Source organism: Struthio camelus, chromosome 9 (assembly GCF_040807025.1).
Source record: "Struthio camelus isolate bStrCam1 chromosome 9, bStrCam1.hap1, whole genome shotgun sequence".
NCBI lineage: Eukaryota > Metazoa > Chordata > Aves > Struthioniformes > Struthionidae > Struthio > Struthio camelus.
In genome coordinates this window covers 6,174,972-6,197,821 of record NC_090950.1, presented here as the reverse complement: position 1 = coordinate 6,197,821, position 22,850 = coordinate 6,174,972, and the positions used below count along the sequence as shown (strand labels likewise).

At 44.1% G+C, this 22,850-nt stretch overlaps 1 protein-coding gene across 5 annotated transcripts; it reads right to left on the bottom strand.

Moving 5' to 3' along the window:
* Window positions 1-2,769: 2,769 nt before the first annotated feature.
* On the bottom strand, window positions 2,770-21,759 carry SAG (S-antigen visual arrestin). 5 transcript variants are annotated; one of them, XM_068954683.1, is made up of 16 exons: window positions 21,657-21,759; window positions 20,225-20,678; window positions 18,092-18,241; window positions 17,412-17,472; window positions 17,279-17,323; window positions 16,800-16,993; window positions 16,031-16,090; window positions 14,793-14,860; window positions 14,446-14,581; window positions 14,027-14,111; window positions 12,840-12,912; window positions 11,769-11,906; window positions 11,382-11,459; window positions 10,452-10,475; window positions 9,953-10,017; window positions 2,770-3,555 (listed from the first exon to the last, which is right to left on the bottom strand). In XM_068954683.1, exons 3-16 carry the CDS (start codon window positions 18,185-18,187, stop codon window positions 3,512-3,514), a joined length of 1,167 nt encoding a protein of 388 aa, XP_068810784.1. In that variant the 5' UTR covers window positions 18,188-18,241; window positions 20,225-20,678; window positions 21,657-21,759; the 3' UTR covers window positions 2,770-3,511. The 5 variants fall into 5 exon arrangements, with proteins under 5 accessions (XP_068810784.1, XP_068810782.1, XP_068810783.1 ...); XM_068954681.1 differs by lacking the exons at window positions 20,225-20,678; window positions 21,657-21,759 and adding an exon at window positions 18,921-19,742 and having other exon boundaries at window positions 2,777-3,555; XM_068954682.1 differs by lacking the exons at window positions 2,770-3,555; window positions 21,657-21,759 and adding an exon at window positions 5,978-6,906 and having other exon boundaries at window positions 20,225-20,426.
* Between the last annotated feature and the right edge of the window lie 1,091 nt (window positions 21,760-22,850).

Sequence of the window (22,850 nt, the reverse complement as noted above, 5' to 3'; positions counted from 1 at the left end):
GGGGCCAGAGTAAAGCTTTTCAGCTCAGACCTCGAGGCGAGCCAAAAAGCGGGGATCTCTCTGTGATTCCTGTGGTTGTTTCCACTACTCAATTCTTCCACTGTACTTAAAAAAATACCGTGGGTAAATCACGTAGAGGCGAGTTAGAGTGCTTCTTTTCTACCCCTAGTTAAGATCTGTTTTCGTCGGCCTCCTGCAAAAAAGGTACTTTCCACCTTTTATGTCTTACGATCTGCTGGTCCCTGACAATCTCACTTTAGTGCCCGTTTAATCAGACACTGCTGAGAGCAATTGGCTTTTCTTGCCTCCCACCTACTCAGAGTCAAAGCAGGTTCCTGATGCCAAATAACACTTTATTTTTCAGTACAGAAACATTCTTGCCTGACTCAGCCTTTCCACTCACCATTTCTCTCTAGTGCTGTTAGCGTTAGGTAACCCGGCGCTGAAGCACTTGTCTCTCTGATGCCCAGCTCCCCAGGAAAGGCAGAGGCTGCCTTCGGAGAGCCGGCTGCCTTATAGTATCCCTTAGCTACAGCTACGTAGCTGGGATTTCATGGAGACGGACAAGGGAAAAAAAGCATTTGTCACCAAGCTCCAGCAGACAGCTAAAGCACTGAGGCCATGTATTTGATGCGAGTTCTGCTCAAAATAGGCAGTTCCATAGCTGCTATCATTCTCGGGCCTTATCGCTCTCTGCGGGCTGGCAGCCCTTTCTATAAATGGACTCCCACCACATCAAAGGCAGAGGGTCAGGAAATTGGATTACTTTCTTCCAGCTGTAAATATGACTAGCAGGCTACAGGTCTGACCTCCTAGAGGATCGTGTAACATCAGAACCAGAAGAAAGGAAAGATAAAAGGCAAACGGTTCCAGCTAAAGACCTTCTTTTCTGCTGACAAAGGTCAGCATCTGTTGACTAAAGGGCTTGCAGAAAGAGAAGCTGAAGGAGCCAGCAGAAAAGTATTCGCTCCCTCTCTAGGCAAACAGGCTAGTCCAGGGCTAAGCTAATGGTCAAATGTCTGAAGAGGCTTTTCTAAGCTAAGTCAAAAGCACCGATTTAACCGTTGCGATTCCACCCCTTTTTGCAGCACGGTGCATCGTGACTTTGTTACGCGATTAGCTTACTGAACTCATCACCACAGATGAATTCGAGAGGAAGTTCAGTAACGGAGGTGTTGTACAGGCTTGATACACAAAAAAACCCAAAAGCTTTTAGTTTGCTAATCCCGTATTTACAGCTCTAGTAGCCAGGAACACTGAAGGAAAAGCCTTTGCAGGGGAAGCTGCACTTCTGAACAAGATTGGCAAGACTGTCACACACCAGCCTCTCCTTCTCCTTTAAATCCATCTTGAAATGCTTTCCGGAGTACCAGCCTCCCTGAGGCCAGCGTATTTGCTGCCGACCTTCTGCTACTAACCTTTTGTTCAACCCTACTGCATCAGCGCATCTTTCTTGAGCCACCAAAAAAATTATTAATCAATATACTAGAGCCAGAAACCTAGGCACAGAAGCCTAACCCTCCCTCAAAGTCAAAGTTGAAATCACACAATTCATACTGACCAGGAACAGCTAGAAACAGTCACAGCATTTCTTTAGCAGCAAAGGCTATAGCACTTAGAAAGAGGAGCCTGAACATACTGCCTGTTGCAACTTCATCTAAAGTGAGACAGCTGTGACAAATTGAGCCAAACAGACTAACAGGTGGCATTGAGAGCACTGATTGAACTGTGAAATCATCTGTGGTCTTTAATTCACTGCTTTCAGCATCTTAATCAAGCCCAGTTTAGAGAACATGATAAAGCAAAACAGGAGAAAACTTTGCTTTTAACCCAACCTCTTTGTAAGTGTTAGAGGCCACGTGAAAAGCTATTTGGCTAAGCCTTTGGACCATCCGTAAAACGGGGCTTGTAACCATGATGATGTCAATAAGACAGAGGAAAACCTCTGCTCAAAAAAACGAGGCCTGTATAGAGAATGGATCTGCAGAAAAGTCCGAGCGCAGCCCACGCTTTCTCCAGAGCAGACTGCTTCAGCTTGCTACAGCTGTCAATAGAAACTGAAGCCAGAGAGTGGGCAAGCTCACAGTGTACGTAGCCTCTGCAGGCTGAGCAGGACGGAACTGCAACTTGCTTACAGCCAGCTTTCATCCAGAGTCCCACTCCTGCTGGGAGGAAGCGGACATCTCTAAAACATTCCCCTGTTTTTTTATTCTGTGCTAAGGGCCCGTTGCTGTTAGCTAGGATCTAAATGGGAAGCTCTTTAATTCCATTTTCCTGTGTGTAGGATGGGAAACACAAGTTCATATTAATGGAGGTAGGCCCTGCATTCAGGCTTTGCAGGAGTGTTTAAACCAGAGACATAGAAAAGCAAAGTTAGACCAGAAAACAGGAAAAAGAAAATACCAGTCTTTTTACATGCAGAATGGAATTAGCATGATTCAACTCACTTCAGCCAAAGCCTAAGCAAGATTCATGAAAGGATTAGACATTTACATGCATAATAAGAATATCCAGATCAACAAGTGAGACCAAAGTTTGCAAAGAATAACAAACTCATTTCTTAGGGCAGAGACCAACCGCTGGCAGATGGATGTTAGGAAAGGCTCTTCAGGCAGATTGTCCCATAATTTCTTCCCTAATTTTATTGCACCTTCTTCTGAAGCACTGTTGCATTCAGGAAACTAGATTAAATATAGGATCAGTCTGGGCTAGCCGTTTTCTCTTGGGTGTTGTATACAGGGAGCTTTGTTAAGGAATTCATGCGCAGTGCACATTTCTCTCATCCATCTTTAATCACTTAACTGTTAAGCATATTGTTAGAAAGCAAGCATAGTACCTCACTCAGCATTACAGCCACTGGGAAAGAAGACTTGTGAGACGTTTAATGGTATAGAAAGTGCATGTAAGCCATAGAGGGTGTCACAGTGCAAGCACTGAAAATATTCACTAGGTGAGTTTGATATAGCATACATGCAAAAGCATCCAAAAGGAAATAAAACCGGTTTTGTGTAGTCCACTGAGAAGCTTCAACAGATCACCAAAGGCAGCAAGCCAGCCTTTCAAACTAAGACTTGGTTCACTAGCATTTCAAAGGCAGACGCTCTTTGACCCCAGGTAAGTCTAGACAGGCTGCACAAACACACCATCATTTACGCTCTAATCCATGGTGAGAGCAACCAACCATTTTAGTAGGTAGCCCTGAAAGGAGAGGTCATCCATGGCAGCTTTCCTGTCCTCCTCTAGGAGCTAGAGTAAGCATCAGCTTTTGATGGATTTTCTACGTACTTATGGAACTTTTAATAAGCAACAGAGATTCATGCTTTTACGCCCATGGATCTCAGGGTTGATCCCTGAGACAAAACGCATACACCGAGAACTTGCAGTTTACTAGAAACCTAGGTCCTAAATTTTTAATTGATGCTGGACTACATAGCTTCTCTGGCAGTTTGTTCTTCTAGTCACTCATCAGTTGAGGAAACATTCTTGTTTTCTTCATCATCAAGCATATCTTTTAGCTGCTGACGAGCAAACTCCTCAAATACCAGCTCTGCTTCACTGAAATGGAAGAAACACAGGCCTTTCAAAAAGTATAAAAAATTGCTGGAATCAATCAGACCAAAAGCAGCATGTAGGAAGAGGAAGAAAAGCCAGGAGCGTACTCTGGTAACGTGTCCTTTGTCTTCAGGGGCGTTTGGATCCAAGTCCCACAGACTATCTTGATCGGCATTATCCTAGCTAGCATGAACAGCATTTGATTGAACAAGTCAGGACAAAAACTGAGGTTTTCATCTGTGCTGAATCATGCCCACTCCAGCTAAATATTTGTCAGCTAGCGAAATAGCCTACAGTCTGCAAGGGTCTTTGCCTAGAATTAAAATAGGAAACCTTTCATCGTTATTCCTTCTGTACTACAATACGAGCACTTGGTTAAACCAGTTGAGTTCCCGAAACTTATAGCGCTATAAAGCATCAGCTGATTCTCTGCAATTGTGAAGCAAAACGTGTTCGCTTAAATGAGTTTCGCATGGTTGGTCACTGCTGTTCAGCTGATGGCAGCAATTTGTCAAGCCACAGTAACTTACTGACTTTGGATTTATGTTCATACTCTGTGAGCCCTGTGGACTTCTGGACAAATTTGGGGAATTTCCAAGGAACCAACACTTAACTGCAGCCAAAATGTAAAATACTATGAAGAGAAACTTACCAATCCTTCCCTGTAATTATCAACAGGCAGTAAAGGAGGAAAAAAAGACACAATTAATAGTTAGAACAGTGATGCTAAGAACAGCAGAATATTTACAAAGTGAAGAGCTAAAACAGCGTCAGTGACAAGCGGCAGGATTTGCAGCAATACAAGGAGAATTCAGAAAATCCTAACATAGGTACATACACCTGATGAAGCAAAACTCATTCGCCCTATTGGAAAAGCCCTCGCTACAGCAACATCGCCCAAGACATCAGAAGGGCTGAGAAACAAAGACAGATTTTCCCATTTAGGCTGCTAGTGGCCGCAGCTGTGAGAGACATCTGTGCATGCACTTCTATTCAGAGATGAGAGCACTTGCGCGACATGCTGTTGCTCTTAGTCGGTCTGTCACTGTGCTTTAAGGAGCCGGTCGATCACAAGAAGACGTTCACGTTCAATAAACGTGAAGGTTTTGAAAGCAGAAAGAGGACAGAATACAGAAAGGGCTAGGAAATCTCTCCTCAGACAGGTTATGCATACGAGAGGCAATGCTCCTGATTTCACGCTTGCCTAGACATTATCCTGAGACCTTTGGCACGTGTGTTTCCCTAGTAGGTTCTTTGCTAACCACACCATAATGAAGCAGTGTTCAGGCTTGCTAGCAGGATTCCTTGGAAGGTGTCTCAGTACAGCCCAAAATAAGCAGAACAGATGGCATTGCAGTGATGAAATGGGGGTGGGATTGTTTGGCTTCTGCAATTACTTTTGCTTATCAAGTAACAGTTGCTTCACTGTCTTATTTCTCATGAATTTAAATCACGGAACAAATTGCAACTAGGCCATGAGTCTACAGAAGCCGGCAGGCGTTTGGGATGCTTCAGTGACTGGAAACTTGCTAGCTGGAGAATTCCCACCCACAACTTGCACTGAAATCAAGGGGAACAAGTGGTGACTAGCACTGTTGGAAAAATACGCCTTAAACGTGCGTCGAATGGGGCACTCTGTAGCCAAACTCTCTCAAGTGGCCCTTGTAAAGGCATTCATGGTGGTATCTATACAGACTCCGGATAGTTTCCTCTGCTCATGGATGCTAAAGTGAAGTCTGTAAAGTTAGTCTGAGGGCATCCATGCTTGATTGAAATGAGTCTGAAATGAAATATTTAGAACGGAGCTTTTAAAACTTCCAACACATGAAACATTGTTCTCATCTTATTTTTCCTCCAATTTTTGTTCTTTAAATAGTCTGCTCTCTTCCCCCTCTTTGAAGTACATTCATTACTATGGGAACAGTGACATCAGTAATGTGGGCGAAGCTGAGTGATATCCACCAATGCAGTTTCAAGTTGATTTTACAGAATCCGTTCAGGGAAAAATAGGTATTGTTTCAGTTAGGCATATACCTTTTTGTCAGATAAATACTTATTGAATCAATACATAGGTAGATACTGTGGTAGACATGGGAGAGTAAAGCCTATCATATACCTCAGCAGTAAGATTACGTTCCAAGATGCAAGGATACAATCTTACCTTGAAGCTGCTACACTACCTCCCGTAGGCTTATTAAATAGAAGTTTAATAAACCTTAGCAAGAGTTGGGCCCACTCCACACTATTATCTTGCTATCCTGTGGCTTATTTAACATTATAACATTGAAAAATTCTCAGAACCTGAAAATGGGTAGGCTTTTGTTTTTGTTTTTTTTTTTTTTTTTTTTTTAAACTGGCATCTCAGCGATTGTTTTGAGGGTTGGGATGGGAGGGGGCATAGATGAGGCTCCAGAACGTCATCATCCTCTTTGCAGAAGGTTTTCTATAAGCTTTTATTATGCAGCCACAGAAGTGATTCCATATAATTAAAGTGGTGACATATGGTAATTTTAATTAAAAGCTTGCTTTTAACCTCTTTTAACTTTATGAAAAAAAAAAAACCCAGTAGGCTGAGTTATTTTTCAAGACATTCAAGTCCTTTAAAAACTCACTCATTTCAAAAAATTATTCTATCAATGCAAGGCAGGTATAGTCTTAGTGTTAAAGGGACACAGCATTGATGGGTTTCTTGAAACCAACCCTTTCCTGCAAGTTTAACAAGGGAGCACATAAACGACTATTTGTTGACTAACAGCCAAAACGAAGGCCAGGGTCCAAGGCATAGGCCCCCGCGCTGTCAAACCTCAGGAGAAGGGCAGGAAAGCCTCCGACCAAAGAATTCGTGCTGAAGGTATAGCCTGGAGAAAAACCCAGCAGGAGCTTCTGGGCTAACTGCTGACCAGGAAAGGGCTTGGGAGCACGGAAAGACATGGCCCAATTTGAATCCATCTTAAAAGACACCCATTTTTGTCAACCGGCAGAAAAGCCAGATTGTCAATGTGACAGGAGCTGTTGTTTCTTCTAAAAATAGCCACCTGCGAACCACATGGGTCCAAAAGCAGTTGCAAAACCAGCACACATGAAACATGCAAATGTCAGTCTATAAGAAGTCCAAGACAAGGAAGCTATAAATAAACCTGCGAAAAGAAAGGTAACAAGCAGTTTTTTTCTGTCTCCTCCGGCAACAGAAAAGGAAGAGCAAGCAATTTGTGACAGCCATGCACCCTGACAAACCCACTTTTCACTCTGAGTGATGCGTGCTTCCGATGCCACTCGCAGACAAATAGAAAGGGCAAAGCAATCTGCTGTGAAATAAAGCACAGTGCAGTGGATCGCACTTGCCCCAGCATGGCCCTGAAAAAAAAAAAATCAAACCACGTTCTTGAAACGCTTTATTTTCTCCCATTCTGTCTGAAGTTCTCTACACTCAAATCAGGTCTGCGCAGTTAAATATACTAATACTAATCATGTTTTATCTACTTTTGCCATAAATCACCTTGGCTAGAGAAAGGAAAGGGAGATTACCCCAGTGCGGGGAATAAACCTTAATACGTGGTACCTTGTCTCATGTGCAGGCATTTTTTTAAATCCCGCTTTAGCTTTATAAACTGGTTGCTTTGCCATCTTTTCTTTCTCACAGCTGTATCTTAAGAAGTAGCAGCAGAGTAAGCAGGGAAGTGCAACAGTCAAATTTGTTATTACTGACTCATCAGTAAAAAACAAAAGGGAATGGAAAAAGAAGATAAGGAGCGATCTCAAAATCCCCTGGCCACGCAGCCTTGCCTACATCCATTGCCGAGGCTGCCCAAAAAGCGAAGAAAGAACATTTCAACTTGCGGGGTCTTTAAGAGCCTGAACACTACTTGTTGAATCTCCATCTCTGCAATTAAGTCTTGATTCACTTGATTCTAAATTAGATGTTATTATTTCATTAATGAAGCACATTTCTCTGAGTTTCTGTACGAAGCTGGTAGAATAAAAATTGCCTCTCCAAAGCATGAGCACACAACTTGAGAAGAGTGATTAGACACAGGGCATGGAAAATTACCAGCCAATAAAGCCGGAAAGATTTTTACTTTACCAGCTTCATCTGGGAGGCTGTTTTATTTTCTGTAATGAGCTCAGACACTGCACTTCAGCAGAGTTTTCGAATCCGCTCTACAGGCTTCAGGGGAATTTGCCTTTGTGTTCTACTTTCCTTTTTTGAGGAAAAAGCATTTATTTCTCCAGTTAACTGCTTATAGGGCTTTCCCACGGCAGAGAGCTCCTGAAACTACCCGACTTCTGTCAAGTTAGAAAAAAACCTGCCATTTCTGTTTGTACAAAAGGCGTGAACCACAGCTCTCTTCTGACAGCAAGCTCTTAGATGACTTTGATGTTGCCAACAATATGTGGGCTGCGTATTTGGTAAGAGGATGTGTTGGGAGAAGTGATCTGCGAAATATTGCAGTTCTCTATTTCCCTTGTGAAGTCTTCTGCCCACATCCTTCGGAGCGCACTATATAAAAGAGAGTATATCAGCCATCCTTTGAAATGGTCTTAGAGGGGAGAGCTGCCCGACTTCCATTTTTCCTCATATTCCAATTGCTTCTGCCAGAATTATCTGCCTGAGGCAAGGGTAGCAAAGAAGGGGGTTGTGGTATTGTCAACACCGAAACGTGGTGTCATGTCAAAAAAATTCACATCACTCTAAAAATACACACAAAATTCCTTACAGCTGCCTGAGCCTTTGGACAGTCCCTTTTTGAAGTTTTCCAGCTTTCCTCGGAATCTGTGAAAGCTCCAGATTTTGGGGCCTGGAGCTACCTCTCCGGTGTGAGGCTCCTCACTGACGCTAGATGGCCCTCACCAGCCACCTTCCTGGGGACAGCAGTGCTGGCCCCAGCCCTGCCAGCCTCTTGAGCAGGGAAAACTGCTGCAGGAAAGTTTGAGGGAAACACTTCAGCGTGCGCAAGCTGCTGGAACAGCGGGCAAGACCCTTGCCAAGCTGCTCTCCTACCCCAAGTTACTGTTGGAGATCATGACCAAGTGTGCAGCAGTGTCCCTATTTTGCTAGTGCAGCTTTACGGGCCTGCAGCATGAAAGGGAAAAGCGTAGCACGGACACAGTTACGCTAACGAAAGTGTGTGTGTCGCAGCAGCTTCTCCCCGGTGGTCCAGCCTTCCCAGGGCTAGGGACCAACCCTGAGGAGCCAACCTGTCCCTCGTGGGTGGGATGGAGGCTGCTCTGGGCTGCCTGACTGTGGGGCGACCTATGCTGCTCCCCAGTGACATGGCAGTCTCCTCTGCAGCAGAAAGGGGGCGAGAAGGGTAGGGTGGATTCGACCCAAAGCCTTGTGGACTCATGGCGCTGCTCTGATGGGGGTGTAAGGTCCCATGAGCACATGCTGGGTCTCTGCTGAGGTGCCCTGCTGGCAGCAGAGGTTTTCCCCATGGAAATGGGAGTTTTCTTGCTGCAATTCTTGAAGGGGAGTGAAGAAACTTACTTTTCCCCATTCTGGCACATTCATAATTAGCAAACGCTGATTCCCAACCAGAGCAACATGAGCGTAGAAAGGACCATCAGTTTCTCTCCTCATTATTCACATTTGTTTCCTTCAGCAATTTAACATGACCAAAACTAAGGGCCACCCTTTTTTAATGCCTGGCTTCCAGTACAGAACATAGCTCCTATCTCTGGATAACTCATTTGGTAGGCTCCTTCATCTTTTTCCAGTGGCCATGTTCTTAGATACAGCAGCTTCAGGTAAGTTTGGGCTCAGGCTGGATTCCTGGCAGCTTTAAAGATCCCACGCTTCCATTTAGTGGCTTGGCTCTGAACAAGTATTGCTCTCAGATACCTACACACAGATACTGAATATTAGGGCCACACCATACGCACTGTGGTCAACGCAACATCAGCATAATGGTAATTCCATTTGTCTAACTTTTTTGTCCAAAACCACCAACAGTTTTTGTTGGTGGTGGTTTTTTAACCTCTTAACTCTGTTTAGAAGTATTTTTTTTTTTTTTTAAATGCTCATGTGTTTTAGGTGTTTTCTGTGAAAGACTGCCATTTGCTGTCTTGGAATCTGGATGGAAATTGTTAACAGCTGCATTCAGGACATTTTGCATGGTAGCTGTGAGATTTAACTGTGCAGTGCTTCCCCAGGGCCCTGTGATTGTAGTCGTGATTCCACAGATGAAAAAAAAGGAACATGATCCTGTTCCACCTTCTCTCATCTTAGCATACCTTCTCCCTGTTATTGTGTGCCTTGGGGTTGATAAACATAGCAGCCCCCTAGCTGGCCTCTTCTGGACTCTAAAGGCTTCCAGTAGAATAAATCATTGCAAGACTTGCAATGGGGCAAGATTTCACCTGGGACTGATGAGCAGAAAAGGAAAAATGACGCATAACTGACCTGTTGTGTTCTTATCCTCAGGTTTGGGGTGCATGAGACGAAATGGCAGCTCTGTGCCCACCTCACTTTGGGGAGAAGAGAAAATGCATCAGATTACAGACCCATTCATGCCTGGTTCAGTCCCCTTCCCTTCTCAGCCCAGGCCCACCCAAGCCCTGAAGTTCAACATAACCCATTAGTTCATCTTTTTTTTAAATCATAACTTCCCCCTCAGAAAGAGTTAAACTCTTATCTCCACAAAAATTCTGGGCACATCCACTCTAATAAGCTGGATTTATTATGTGCTGAAGTATTATTTTACTTGCACACAGATAAGTCAGAGACATCTTTGTAATCGACTTATTTTCACAGCTGAATGTGCAGATTCCTTATTTCTATCAGTTGAAGGGGTAGTTGCTTATTTTTTAGGGAGGAGAGGAAGGGAATAGGAAAGAGGTTAAAAGGACAGATTAACTTATGACTGCATGGTCTGAAAAGGAAGAAGACATAACTGTTTTACCTGGAGGTGAAGTCTCCCAGCATGCTAGAGAAGGAAACAAGGAGAAAAAAAAAAAAAAAGCATAGTTAGCACCTCCCCATTGCAGTGCTTTACCAAATATTGTTTTTTTGGTGGACTACTGAAATGACTTTTCCCTGGTCCTTTCCCCGTATCCTTTTCTCCACTTGCCACAAAACAAAACATCCAAGTAATCTTGTTTTTAAAAAAAAAATGATTTTCATTTTTCACGTCCTTCCCATAGACCGAGTCCAAGTTTTTGAACCCCTGAACAAGTGTCAGCACGGCTCCTTTTCCAAGGGTCTCAGAGCCATGAGAGAAGGACAAAGCAAGCCAAGGGACTACAGAAGGCAGCAGTCATTTTTATCAAATGCTTTAGGCAAATCATTGACCCATTTTTATGTTACAAAAGAGGAGAGAGAGATGAAATACAAATGTAAACAGCAACTGTCATCAACTGAGAGTTACTTCTTCTGCACTGTACCCTGGGAATTAACTCAGAGATAATATCAGCTTCTCCCAGAAGGCTGGCTCAGAAGAGAACTTGAGCAACAGCATTTATGACTCTCGGGCAGATGTCTCTACCTTTTGCTCTGGGAGAGCAAGACCTCCAATATAAAGGTTCAAACTAAATGACACTTAAAATCTTACAAAATAAAAGTTAGGTTTGAAGGAAAAAATTGCAATGCAAACCAGAGGTTCAGACTTCAACCATAAAGTCATATTGCATCCAAGGCCTCTGGCTCAGAAAAGGTTTTTTGGATAGGGCAAGAAAGATATGAATGGCATGCAGTTCAGGCTTTACAGGGAGCCTGGTGTCTTAGAATGTGCATCCTTCCTCTTAGCGTAGATTGTCCTGCCCATTCTCCAATAAGTTCACACACTGCACTCTCTGAACTCTATGCAGATGTAGCACAAGTCTATTACGCTTACCCTGAGACAGTGAGCTTCACTCTGACCTTGTAGGAAACCAGAATCCCCATCACCGTCTTGTCTATTCCATCCTTAATGCTACCCAAGAAAACACATAGTGAGGTTAGACAGTGCAACAGCAGAGGTCACAACATATGGCTGCAGTAAGAGCTAAGTGAACATCCTTTCTCACAAAAGTGATAAAACAACATGTTGGAGCCTCTGGGACAGCTAATGTCTCTCCAGGTCTGTGACTGTCCTTCAGTCTGAATGAATATGACAGGGATAAGTCGTGTATTCAGATGCATATCTGGATGCAGGTACAAACTCCTCATAGGTTAGTCTCCTCTGTTCTCCCTACTTCTTCGTAACCCTCCACCAACCTGTACCCCTTAAAACTCTACTCACATGGTACTAGAAGCCAAGTTGGTGTCTTCATCCTTTAGCTTTCCATCCAGGGCTATTTCTCGGGTCGCCCGGTTGTTTGCTAGCAAGGGCAAAAGCGTCAGTGTCTTGGTGAGGCTGCTGTTTGGCTGCACCTTCTCCCTGAAAATAACAAGCAGGTGAGAGAAGGAAAGTGAAACACTCTGATTTGAGTTAGAAAGCCAACTAAGAGAATTTCAAAATAGGTTACAAAGTCATCCAGAAGGAGTGGGATTTATCTGTCCAGATTTAGGTGTCTACAATGTAGACGTCTACATTTCAACTAGTCATACAAACTCCCTTTGTAATTAGCAGAGAGAAACAAGCACTTGCAGAACATGATTCACGTCACCTTAAGGCAGACATTTAAAGTAGGCCAAACTACGCTGCACACCTCTAAAGCTGCCCTAAACGAATCCTAGTTTAGAAGATCAGCACTCAAAGGAAAACCTGCCCCTATGCTGCAGATCAAAAAGCAGAAAAAAATTAGTATTTCTGGGCGGGTCCAACCCTTCTCACAAAGCAAGGTTCAGTGCACTGCCAATACAGTCCAATACACACCATCAATAGGCTCAAGGTTTTCGTGTTTCTTTTTTCTTTTTTAAGGCAAGAAGAAACTGAAATGGCATAAAACATAGTGACCTCAAGCTAGAGCATGGCTGACTTCCAGCTAAATAGCAACACCTTTAAGAAAAATGCTGCAGCTCCATTTAAAGATTTCAAGCAACAGGGAGCCCTCCACAGCCCCTGCTAAGTTCTTCTAGTAGGCAATTACTCTTCAGACAGAAGAGCTCTTCTGCATCCTCCATTTGGTCCCTGAACGGAGGAGCAGCGAGTGTACTTGCTGGCAATATGAAAAGGGAGACCAACCGCATCCAGCGGGAATGTGTGGTGTAGGGGGACACACACCAGGGAGAGAGGAGAGAGTTCTGTAACAGCAGGCAACTAACTGCCAGACTACAGCTAGGAGCTTCTCCCACTTCTGAAGAGGAAGGTAATTAAAAGGGTGTGAAGGAACGTAGTGAGAAGGGATAAGCGGAGCATTCAGACACTCACTGCGCTTCCTCTGCAGCTACTACTTTTGTATAGTAGTCACTTGAGTACAAAACGACATTGGCAACCTGCTCCACTGAGTGAGAAAGGAGAAAGGGAACAATCAGTTGTGCACATGCAACAGAAACAACATAGCCGCCCCAGCAAGGTTCAGGCATGGAGGACACCGTGAGAGCACCAAGAAAACCTCGGAGCTTGAAGGGACCACTAGATTGGGCAGCGTGACTTGGTTACAGACCAACAGAACACACGTGGCCAAAGTCCATCTTCCATGAAAGGGGTCCAGCCTTGATTTGAAGATGACAAAAAGTCACTAACCCATGGTTTCCCTTGGGAGCCTGTTCTTTCCATTATAAACATCTGCCTCTTTCTTCTTTAAGTGTATCTGTTTTTTTTTTTTTTTTTTTTAAATCTCTGGTCACTGGTATCTCTCACATATCTATAGCCAATGCATTTGCATTGAGGAGACACCATCACCAAGCAGACTGGATACCAAATTGTCCTCTGCAGACTGCCAAAAGAAGTGGCTTATATCTTCCAGTCAAACACTAAAAAGCATAGGGTACTTCCGACTGAAGTGATGAGGAGAGAACCTGGGGGCCAACAAGGTCTTTCTAAGCCTGACAGAGGCTAAAAATGTTTGGGAGTCACTGGAGAGTGTATCAGACTACAGACACCGGTGCTGAATTGGCTTTCTCCATGATGGACTTGTGTGAAACCCTCAGCAACTTTCTTCCTGTCCTGCTTTCTCTTCTTTCTCATACTTTGTCTCCCAGACTGACATCTTTCAGATGTCTCTGAAACCGCAGGCGCAGCTGCATGTACCCCAGGGGCATCACACCCACAGGAGGACTCGTCACACTGGCCTCCCGAAAGAGGTGGATTTCCCCACAGCCCCTGCCTTGCTCACCGGAAGTGCCGGTCCCTTTCCATTTTCTAGAGGGGAGATACCAGTGCCTGAAAGTAAGCCGTGCGAGTACCCCTGAGAGCCAGGAAAAGGTCTACAGTGTTTCACACCATGAAGAGCAGAAAAGAAACAGCAAAGGATTGGGTAGAGAGACAAATTTCTGACTCGCACATGCTGCCTGCTTAAGTAGCTGCAAGGCCTACTTTCTGACCCTCTCTCAGCCCTCCCGTCGTACAGTCTTCTGGCCCTCAAAGAATCCCAAACAACAGGAAGAAAAACATACCTGTCACTTTGATCTTCTTGACCGTTTTCTCTGTGCTGTTGGTGACGGTGATAGTGACTGGAATGGGCTCACCATGGTAGTACACCTAGAAGGGGTTCGGTGCACAGAAACCCCAGCATGAGGCTTCGCCCAAGCCCTAACACCCCTCTAGTCCCCCCACCTTAAATCTCCTCCCAAAGGCCAGAGGAGGCAAGAGAACCCTTCCCAATAGCTTCCACCGACCCCAAATGAGCCTGGTAGAGGGGTCCCAGCCATCCCTAGCAGTAGCTATGGGCAGAAATTACCTTAAAGCCCTAGAGTGCTGGGACAAGTAAGTCCCAACAGAAACAGGGCCTGAATAACACTGGAAGTAGGTGCTTTGGGCAGCAAAATGAATATTGGAAGGCCATGATGTCCATACCCCTGGGCATGCTCCTCACCTCTTTACTGAGGCATGCTTTCAAGTGCAAGGGCTTGTTAGACATGAAGAACTGCCAGGTAGTCTCCGCACACGGTTGAGGTCCCCGCTCTTCCGGAGCATACTGTACCTTACGGATCAACAGGCGCGCTGAGCTCCTGGGAAGCAGCAGAAGACAACAGGGCACTTATTTCTGCTTGGCAGAGGCAAGAGTTCTGCATTAATGCGCCCTTACACCCAGGAGGTCTGCTGACAAGCAGGGTGAAGCTTAACAAGCCACCATGGCACACTATTGAACCACGCCCCCATCCCCGAAACTGTTACAGAGGGCAGTGATGGAGACAGCCACGTGCACAAATGTCCTATTACCTCTTGTGAGTCCTCTCTTCCACGTTCTCTGTCGAGAAAGCCTTCACCTCAAAGTCCACCCCGCAGGTCTGCCAGAGGGAAAGAGAGGACAGCTGTGAAACTAGAGTTTCACAAGCCAAGCACATCTGCAGCTGTTTAGACATCTTTCTGTACAGCTGGTACAAGCAGACTCCTGACAGTTGCAAATTGCTCTGGCCTCCAGTCTTTGTAACAGAAACCCCTGGCAGCTGGGGTGGCAGCATCCACCTGCTCCGTGCTCCTGGTAAGGCTTAATTCCCAGCATTTGACAGATGACAACCCTGCTTCTAAAAAGCCTTTTGTAACAGTTCTGCTGTACACTTAAAATTCATAGCACCCGTCAGGTTATAAGACTGACCAGTCTGCAAGGCTCTCTAGGCTGCCTTGGGTCTCTGAACAGCTTTAAAACGCCAACACCCGACTCAGGGTCAACTCTCTTACTTCCCAATGGATTGGGAGCGATCAGACCAAGCTGACCTTTGCCTTAATGGGCTTATACCGCTATGGTGCATTTGGCCGAGCGTCAGATATCTCTTCAGAGCAGTAGGGGAAACTTTTGCCAGACTACTGTTGCTTGGCAAACATACAGTCTGTCTCTGTGGCACTGGACTTCAAAGTCTGCATCCAGTTTTGCCCAGCTGTTAGTCTAGTCCAGCTGTTCAGAGAAGTATCCAAAATGAAGTATAACAGGAATATTTTAAACAGTGTCAGAAGCTTTGCAGAACATCTCAATATCTGGTTACTTTTCCTCCAGGGTTTCTGTTTTGTTTACACACATGTCCAAGACAGCCCTTTTCTGCATGTGTTTTAATTCAGAAGCAAGTCTTAACATATGGTATTTATAGTGATCAATGACATTTCAGCCTCCTTTTCTCTAATGTAACTGACTAGCTAGTAGCTTGCCTGACAGCTACAGCATTTTATGTGCGTCCAACCCACAGATCATGTGGATCACTTAAGGAAACTATAAGCATTGCAGAGTTAGCACAGTCTTGCTGCTATTTGACTGGACTCCCTTTTCTTACTCTGAGGGCCTAAATTCCAACTCTGTGACACTCTTTAGCTTTTAAGTGCCAGGTTCCTGAGAGGCCACTATGCAAAGCACGGTAAACCCCAGTATCGCCTTATTCTAACTCTCAAGCCAGCCAAATAAATTCACAACTTTTTTCCATTCAACTTTCCTCCTCAATTGTAAGCGTTAAGTATCCCGTCGGTCTCACCTTATCAACATCACGAGGTGCAGGCTGCAAGCAGACTGAACAAGGCAGGTAATCTGGAAACTGTGGGAGCAAGAAGGGAAAAACAACCCACAGCATTATTGCCCTGACTTCCAACTCTGCATATTCTAATTAACGTGTTGTTCGCAAAAGGCACAAAACACAAGCCTGAAGACAACAGGTCACTCAACTGTAACGCAGTAACCCTTTGAGGTTGTGGCTGAGACAGAGGCCTTGATATACTGGGCCTCACACCTGCTCTGTATCAACAAGTCCCAGACAAAAGCAAAAGCAAGTATCATTCAAAGACCTATTTGTTGCTATATCAGAACACGTGGATTTCAAACCTGGATCTCCCCGGTAATGAGCAAGGCTGGGTTGTGTTATTTACTTTTCTGATCCATATGTTTCTTAAAAAGTAAGAAACTGGCACTTTCTCTGTGAGCATTGGGGCAATGGTATAGAGTATTCCAGTCCCTCAGGAGTGAGGAAGTTAAAAAAGGTAGGTGGGACTCTGGCTAGAGGAAAGCCGTTGCATGTTTCTTCACCTCTTGCAAGGACTTTTTGCATAAGCGGTTAACCTCTTCTTGCTCTTTACCACTTGGAACGGAAAGAGAAAAAAATTGGTACATTGCCTTTCACTAAAAATTGGAATTTTGCATAAAATGGATTCACTATTAATGCCCATCTTCAGTCCAGCACTGAGTGTCAGCAGCCAGGTAATAGCAGACAAGGAGAAGAGGGTCTTACGATGCTCTTATGAGACACTTACTGTAAAAAGAAAGGGGTAAGCATTTTTGCCCAGCTTCTTTAACAGAGATTCCTGCAAGTGGGAGAGCGTCTCTGGCTTGTCAGCAGGCGGGTACACCTGGACCCTAGAGAAGAAGAGGTCCCTGCGGAAGGTGAGGCCGATCACATCAATGTCTTCCTGGCCGTAGCGGAAAGCGCAGGTCAGCGTCACGTACACTGAGAAGAAGCACATGGCAGGTTAGGCACGCAGCAGGCTGACAACGCAGCCAGTGTGGGACCTCAAATCCTCCTGCACTAGAGAGTCAGGGAAACCCTTTGGGGTTGTCTAACCCCAATAGCATCCATTCTCTATGTGAGGACCTACGCTATGTTAAGTAAGTAGCCTGTCCATTGAGGAAGGCTACATTTGTATCCTCAAAACAAAGTTAAAAGGTTCTATTTCAGCCTCTCACTTGAAAAGGGGACTAGCAATCTCTGAAGAGTACATTGCAAATCTCGAACCTTTTCTCCCCTTGATAAGTGCAGGGTCCACCAATACAACACCATCTGAAAGAAAGGAAAAATAAAAAATGTTAACAGAGGATAATCAGGGTTAAGGGACCAGGAAGGGCAGCACAAACCCTTGCAGACTTACCTACAGACTCCACACTCCTTATGTGGTCAATGAAGTCACGCTTTCCCAGATAAATGGTCAGCTGCAGGGAGAAGATGACCATGACTGAACTACAAAGCATTGATGGTTGTATGTTTGGGTGGGAGAAAAAGGAGAACTATCAATCATGTAGAGCATAGAAAAATTTTGTTATATGCGTATATATGTGCGTGTATATATATATATATATATATATTTTTTTTTTTTTTTTGCTTTTCTAACAAACATACAATCCCCGCTAAACTCAGCAGGACGGTTCACACGCTTCAGGAAATCGGAGGAGACAACGTGATGTGGAGCAAGCCCCAGAAGTACAACACAAATACTTGCGCACATGGCAAAGAACTATGAAGTTAAAGATTTTTGGTGCCATCTGATTGAAAAGATGGCGAATCACCTTTATCTAAACATTTGGCAACAGGAGTACAACCAAGGAGGAGTAAAACAGGGGTTGCCTTCTTATGCAAGACCTTTTCTTTTATAATACATGAGAAGTTTGCCTTCTATAAACTCTGTTTATACAGTCTCCTCAAGCTTAGCACTGACTACAGATGATGGCCCTCCTTCAGAAAAAAAATCAAGGGGATAAGAGCGAGCTTCATAGTAAAGCTCGAGCCTGACTGCAAGTAAAACTGATGTAGATCCATTATTACGGTACTTACAGCTTTGTCACGGGTGCTTTTCTTGAAGATAACTTGTTTTGGCGGGGAACTGGCATTCTTCCCACTCGCCGCCTTTTGAGATTCGGGGCAGCTCATGGCCAAAGATGGGTCTGACTGTGGGCAAATGAAGCTTTTCTGCCTCGAGGGTTCCTGGGAGAGATGCCAGGAAAAAATAGGAAGATGATCTTAAAGTGTAATTATGCCTAGTGGTTACAGCTTTCTATCCCCGTGGTATAGTTCACCAAACAGACTATTCCACCAATGGAAACTCAAGCTCAACACAGAGGGGAGGTTTCTTTTTATCAAAGCCTCATTAAAAAAAAAAAAAAAAAGATTTTAAAGACAACTCTTTGGAAAACATTACAAAAGGCCAAGAACTCTTTTTTAAGTTGTATTCGAAGAATTAGTAGACTAATAGAAAAATCTGAATGGGAAGCATTAGCTTGGTCTATATACAGAGAAGTTTGTGCCTCAGTCGTTTTGTGACGAAATCTATGAGCGCGCAGATAAAGCTAACCCAATCAACACAGCATACTTGGTTTTTCAAAAGATGCCTCAAAATTTGTCATCAGAGGCTCTAAGTAAGTTGTCACAAGGTAAAACAGAAGATCAATCTCACTCGTTAATAATAGGGCAATTAGAAATAAAGAATGGCAATACATGTGGGTTTCGGCTGCTTTGGGGATTTGTTTTTGTTTTGTTTGTTTTTTAAACATTGCAAGTACTCAGAACAGAGTCATCTCTCCTGGGACATCAGCTGTTGAATGTAGTCATGAACAAATGGAAAGAAACCTGGATAAGGAGCTAACAGTCTGTGACAGATACAAACCTGTTCTGGACTGTCAAAAACAAAGCTGGCCACGTAGAGTTGGAGGAGTGCTTCACAACGCAGGCTGGATAGGTGATAAAGATGCATTTACTGCCATAGACTATATGCTAAGTACTGTGCGCAAGGGAAAGACAGCCCCAGCTGGACATGCACAGGGACAGCTTTTACCATTGAGGAAGAATGTCTCGAAACGAGCAGGGAAATTATCAGGAAACAAATCAAGAACAGAACAAAGTATGCTGTCTGCGCCATTTTACAATCCCTGGTGTATCCACATCTTGGAGACAGTGCGTGCAGTCTGTAAGACCTAGAAAGGTATATGTTGGCCAGGAGTCAGACCAAACCCACAATGAGAACTCATCCATACACTGTATTTTCCAAATCAGAACTGAATGCAACCCCTTAGTTTTAGGGTATTAGTGAATCAGTACATCAGCCAGAAAGGTAACAAGGTAACAACTTCCACCCAAGGAGAAGTGGATAGGGTAATACTCCTGAGGTTTGGCAGTGGGGGAAGTCTGAAAGGACATACAAGAGAGGTCCAGAAAACCTGAATGCTACGAGCACAATAGAGAGAGATTAGTGTTTCGCTTTATCATGAGTTAAAAGCTAGCGGCATCCAACCAAGTGACCAGAGAGCAAACTGAAGACAAAAAGTATTTCCCCCCCCCCCCCCACAAGATGCTGAAGCAGAGTCTGTTACTGCAGAAGGCTGCGAGATCACCGATACAAAATGATTCACTGAATCAGACATGTTCAGGGAGAAGATTTGTGGCAGATGTTGGACAGGACGATCCAGGTGCAACTTTAACTCCGTAAGACTCTGAAGCACAGGAGACGGTATCAGGAAAGGACAAAGGTTCGCGTGCCCTGTTCTTACACCTCTCCCCATTTGTGCACCCTGTTCTTACGCCTCCCCCCATTCCTACGCCTTTCCCTGTTGGACGTTTCCGGAATCAGTACCCTGGGTTGGACAGACCTTTGGCCTGACAACGTAGGACTGTCCTTGCAAGTTGCTTTCAAGTTATTTTTCCACTTGCTTTTCCGTTTTAAAACTGTTTTGAGTGTAGAAACCATTTCTAGGGTCTTTTTGCACACTACAGACGCTAGAAAAATACCTCCCCTCTCAGAAAGCTAGAGCAATTAGAAGGTAAAGATTAGAGACAGATATTAGACATGGTTAAGAATTTCCATTTGCTGAAGGACAAGTAAGTTTTCCAAGTCTGCAAGAGTACTTGTTGCTGAATAGACACCGACTCACGCTGTAGACCCATAGAAGCAAACCAATAAACAGACTTAAATACCTTGTGATGTTCCAAATGCCACGGGAGTTGCCACAGGTGAAAGACTTGAACTCCTAAACCATTGAAGGAAGACCAGTTTTCCACGCAGACGCTTCCTACGCTTATCTAACAGAGAGAATCACTAACCTCTTCGCAAACAAGGCAGGCAATTTGTAGGGGATTTGAAAACACGTCTCTAGCTGCGTTCATCCAGGATTTCAAGAATTAATCCCCGTCCAAGAGCAAATATTTTACCTGGACTAAGATTCAACTGGAAAGTGGTTAAGTCAGCAACGTAAAGCATTACCTAAGGAAGTCCAGACCATCAATGAGCTGGTCTACAATGTCATCCTCACATGTTTAGCAAAGCCTGAAGATATACATGGAGCAGGATGGTTACTGAAAGCAGCTTTATTCTAAAGCTCTCTCGATCTTCCCCTTCCTTGGGTTGCAAGCCATCCAGCCTGGTAAGAAGCTGAATATAAAAGAGCTGTTTACGAGAAAGGGAGTTTATGAAACACCAAACCAACCCTCTCTGAATAGAGGCCATCATAAAGGACTCCTAAGCATTACAAACAATATATTTTTCTCATAATCAGTAAGCAGTTTCTGTATTACTGCTCCACCCACATCCCATTGGCACACTGCTGCAAAACAACACATTGCTAGCTGGTGTACCTCCCCTCCTTAGCTTACTTTTAAAAAATTAGGCACAACATCCAAGATGCAAGACAGATGAACAGAGACTTTAATCAGTTTAGCTTTTCTGTTCATGAATATCCCAAGAATAGCTTTTTGTCCAAAGAATTTTGTCTCGATATTAGAAACAAAGTGTGTAATTTCTGGCTTGCAAGCTGCAGAAACAGCTGTAGCTTTTCTCTGGGCTACACCTATTAGTTTGATTAGAAAAGTCACATGAGACCCTCTCTGCTCTCCAGCCTTCACAGTGCCCTCCATCTCAGTCTTGCACAGTCACACATCAGGTTTACTTTCTGTGAACAATCACAGACATTTGACTGAGTATACTGGCTTGGGGACATGAATCATTAAAAAAAAAAAAAAAACAACCCAAAAAACGAAGACAGAACCAGTGTTCCTCACTTCTTGCAGTGTCTTCCAAATGCCAGCAATGTTTTATGGACTAGAGCTGGAATATTTGGCGGGCTTAATCGCTACCCTGTTTAATGCAGTCTGGCAAACACAAAACAGCCAGCCCTAAAACAAAGAAGTGTGCATGTGCCCGAGTTCGTGAAAGAAAGCTAGATCTTATCCTGTTCGTCGGAAGTAAGGGGGAGGCCCCAGAAATATTAGCCCCAAGCTAACACATTATGCTCAGTTACGTAATGGTAACGCAAAAGCAAAGAAAAGTTTTTTTTTTTCCCCTTAAGAGTTTGTGAGATGTTACTGAGGGATAATCAGCTCCTCAGAAGAGCAGTGAGCCTTGCTATCATACCTGCTCCTCCTCTGAGGGCTGGGAACTGCAGGCACGAACGCCCTTGCAATCGTCTTCAGGAAGGCTCAGGGGCAGCTTCTCCGCCACGCAGACTTTCTAATGTGCCTTGTGTCTGGCGAGAGCGGAGATGTCCCCCCAAAAATGCTAGCAGGACAGCTCCACCTTTAGCAAGGAAACTGCAACAGCCACCTCTGCACAGTAGATACCTCCATTTTTGCTTTTAACCGCTGCCGTTTGAAGCGGAAAACGAGCAATAGAATTAAACGAACTATGGCAAGAAAATAAGCTAAAATTGGTCATTAGTATTTCTTAGATACCTCAGTCCTAAGGTATTTTAATCCAAAATGCTTAAGGTTTTGGCTAGCTAGCCCTTATCCTTATTTGTGTTGAATAACATTAACCTACTTTGTAACAGCATCAACAGGCAAAACAAAGCTCTTTGTCTAAGAATCTGTGTCCACGTTATAGAAAAACACAAGTGTAGCAGCCTAAATCATAAACATCCTAAACCCATCCTGATCCTCCTCAGCAGAGCCTGTAGAGTTTTTATTACCTTAGCTTAATCTCTCAATAATCTTTCATCGTGCTGACTTGTCATGTAATGATCCACTTTTCTGCAGTAGCCAAGGTCACCTGGACTCTGGGCAGGTGCCTTCGCAGAAGGATCTTCTGCTAGAGCAACAGATGGAAGACAAAAGATCTCGTCTTCTGAAGTGCTCCAGAATCACAACTAGTATTTTTAGATCTTTGCTATGGTTCTCATTTCCAAAAGCCAGCCAGAGTTTCCCATGAAAACAGAAGGAGGGCTCTTAATTGCACAGGAAATTTGTACATTATAGCAAAAAACAGCTGAAGGCTCTGCTTCATTACTCTGAAGCAGGATCCAGAGCATTATCTTCAAGGAGGGTTTTTGTTTTCCATAGTAACATGTAACTCCTATTATTCGCCTAAAGATTTAACAAGGCAGCACTCCAAGTATCACATGAGAAAAAGCCTTCTATTTTCCACCAGCTCTGAAATATCACAGATAGGAAGTTTCCTCAGTTCAGTAATTTATCCAGCACATCCAAAAATACGTCAACCCTTTCAAGGATAGCGACACTTGTTTAACACGGCGAGACTTCCTTCAGCTTCAGTCTCAAGGCAGCATGCCTGAGACAGGACAAGACCAGGCTGCATCTGCCGGAGGGCCAG

Excerpts from the sequence above, each read along its gene's own strand:
- SAG (XM_068954680.1), bottom strand. The coding sequence starts at position 19,007 with ATGCATCTTTATCACCTATCCAGCCTGCGTTGTGAAGCACTCCTCCAA. Across the intron at positions 17,473-18,091 it reads AAAGCACCCGTGACAAAGCT|CTGACCATTTATCTGGGAAA; the intron begins GTAAGTACCGTA and ends TTCTCCCTGCAG. Across the intron at positions 16,994-17,278 it reads ACTTATCAAGGGGAGAAAAG|TGTACGTGACGCTGACCTGC; the intron begins GTTCGAGATTTG and ends GCTTCTTCTCAG.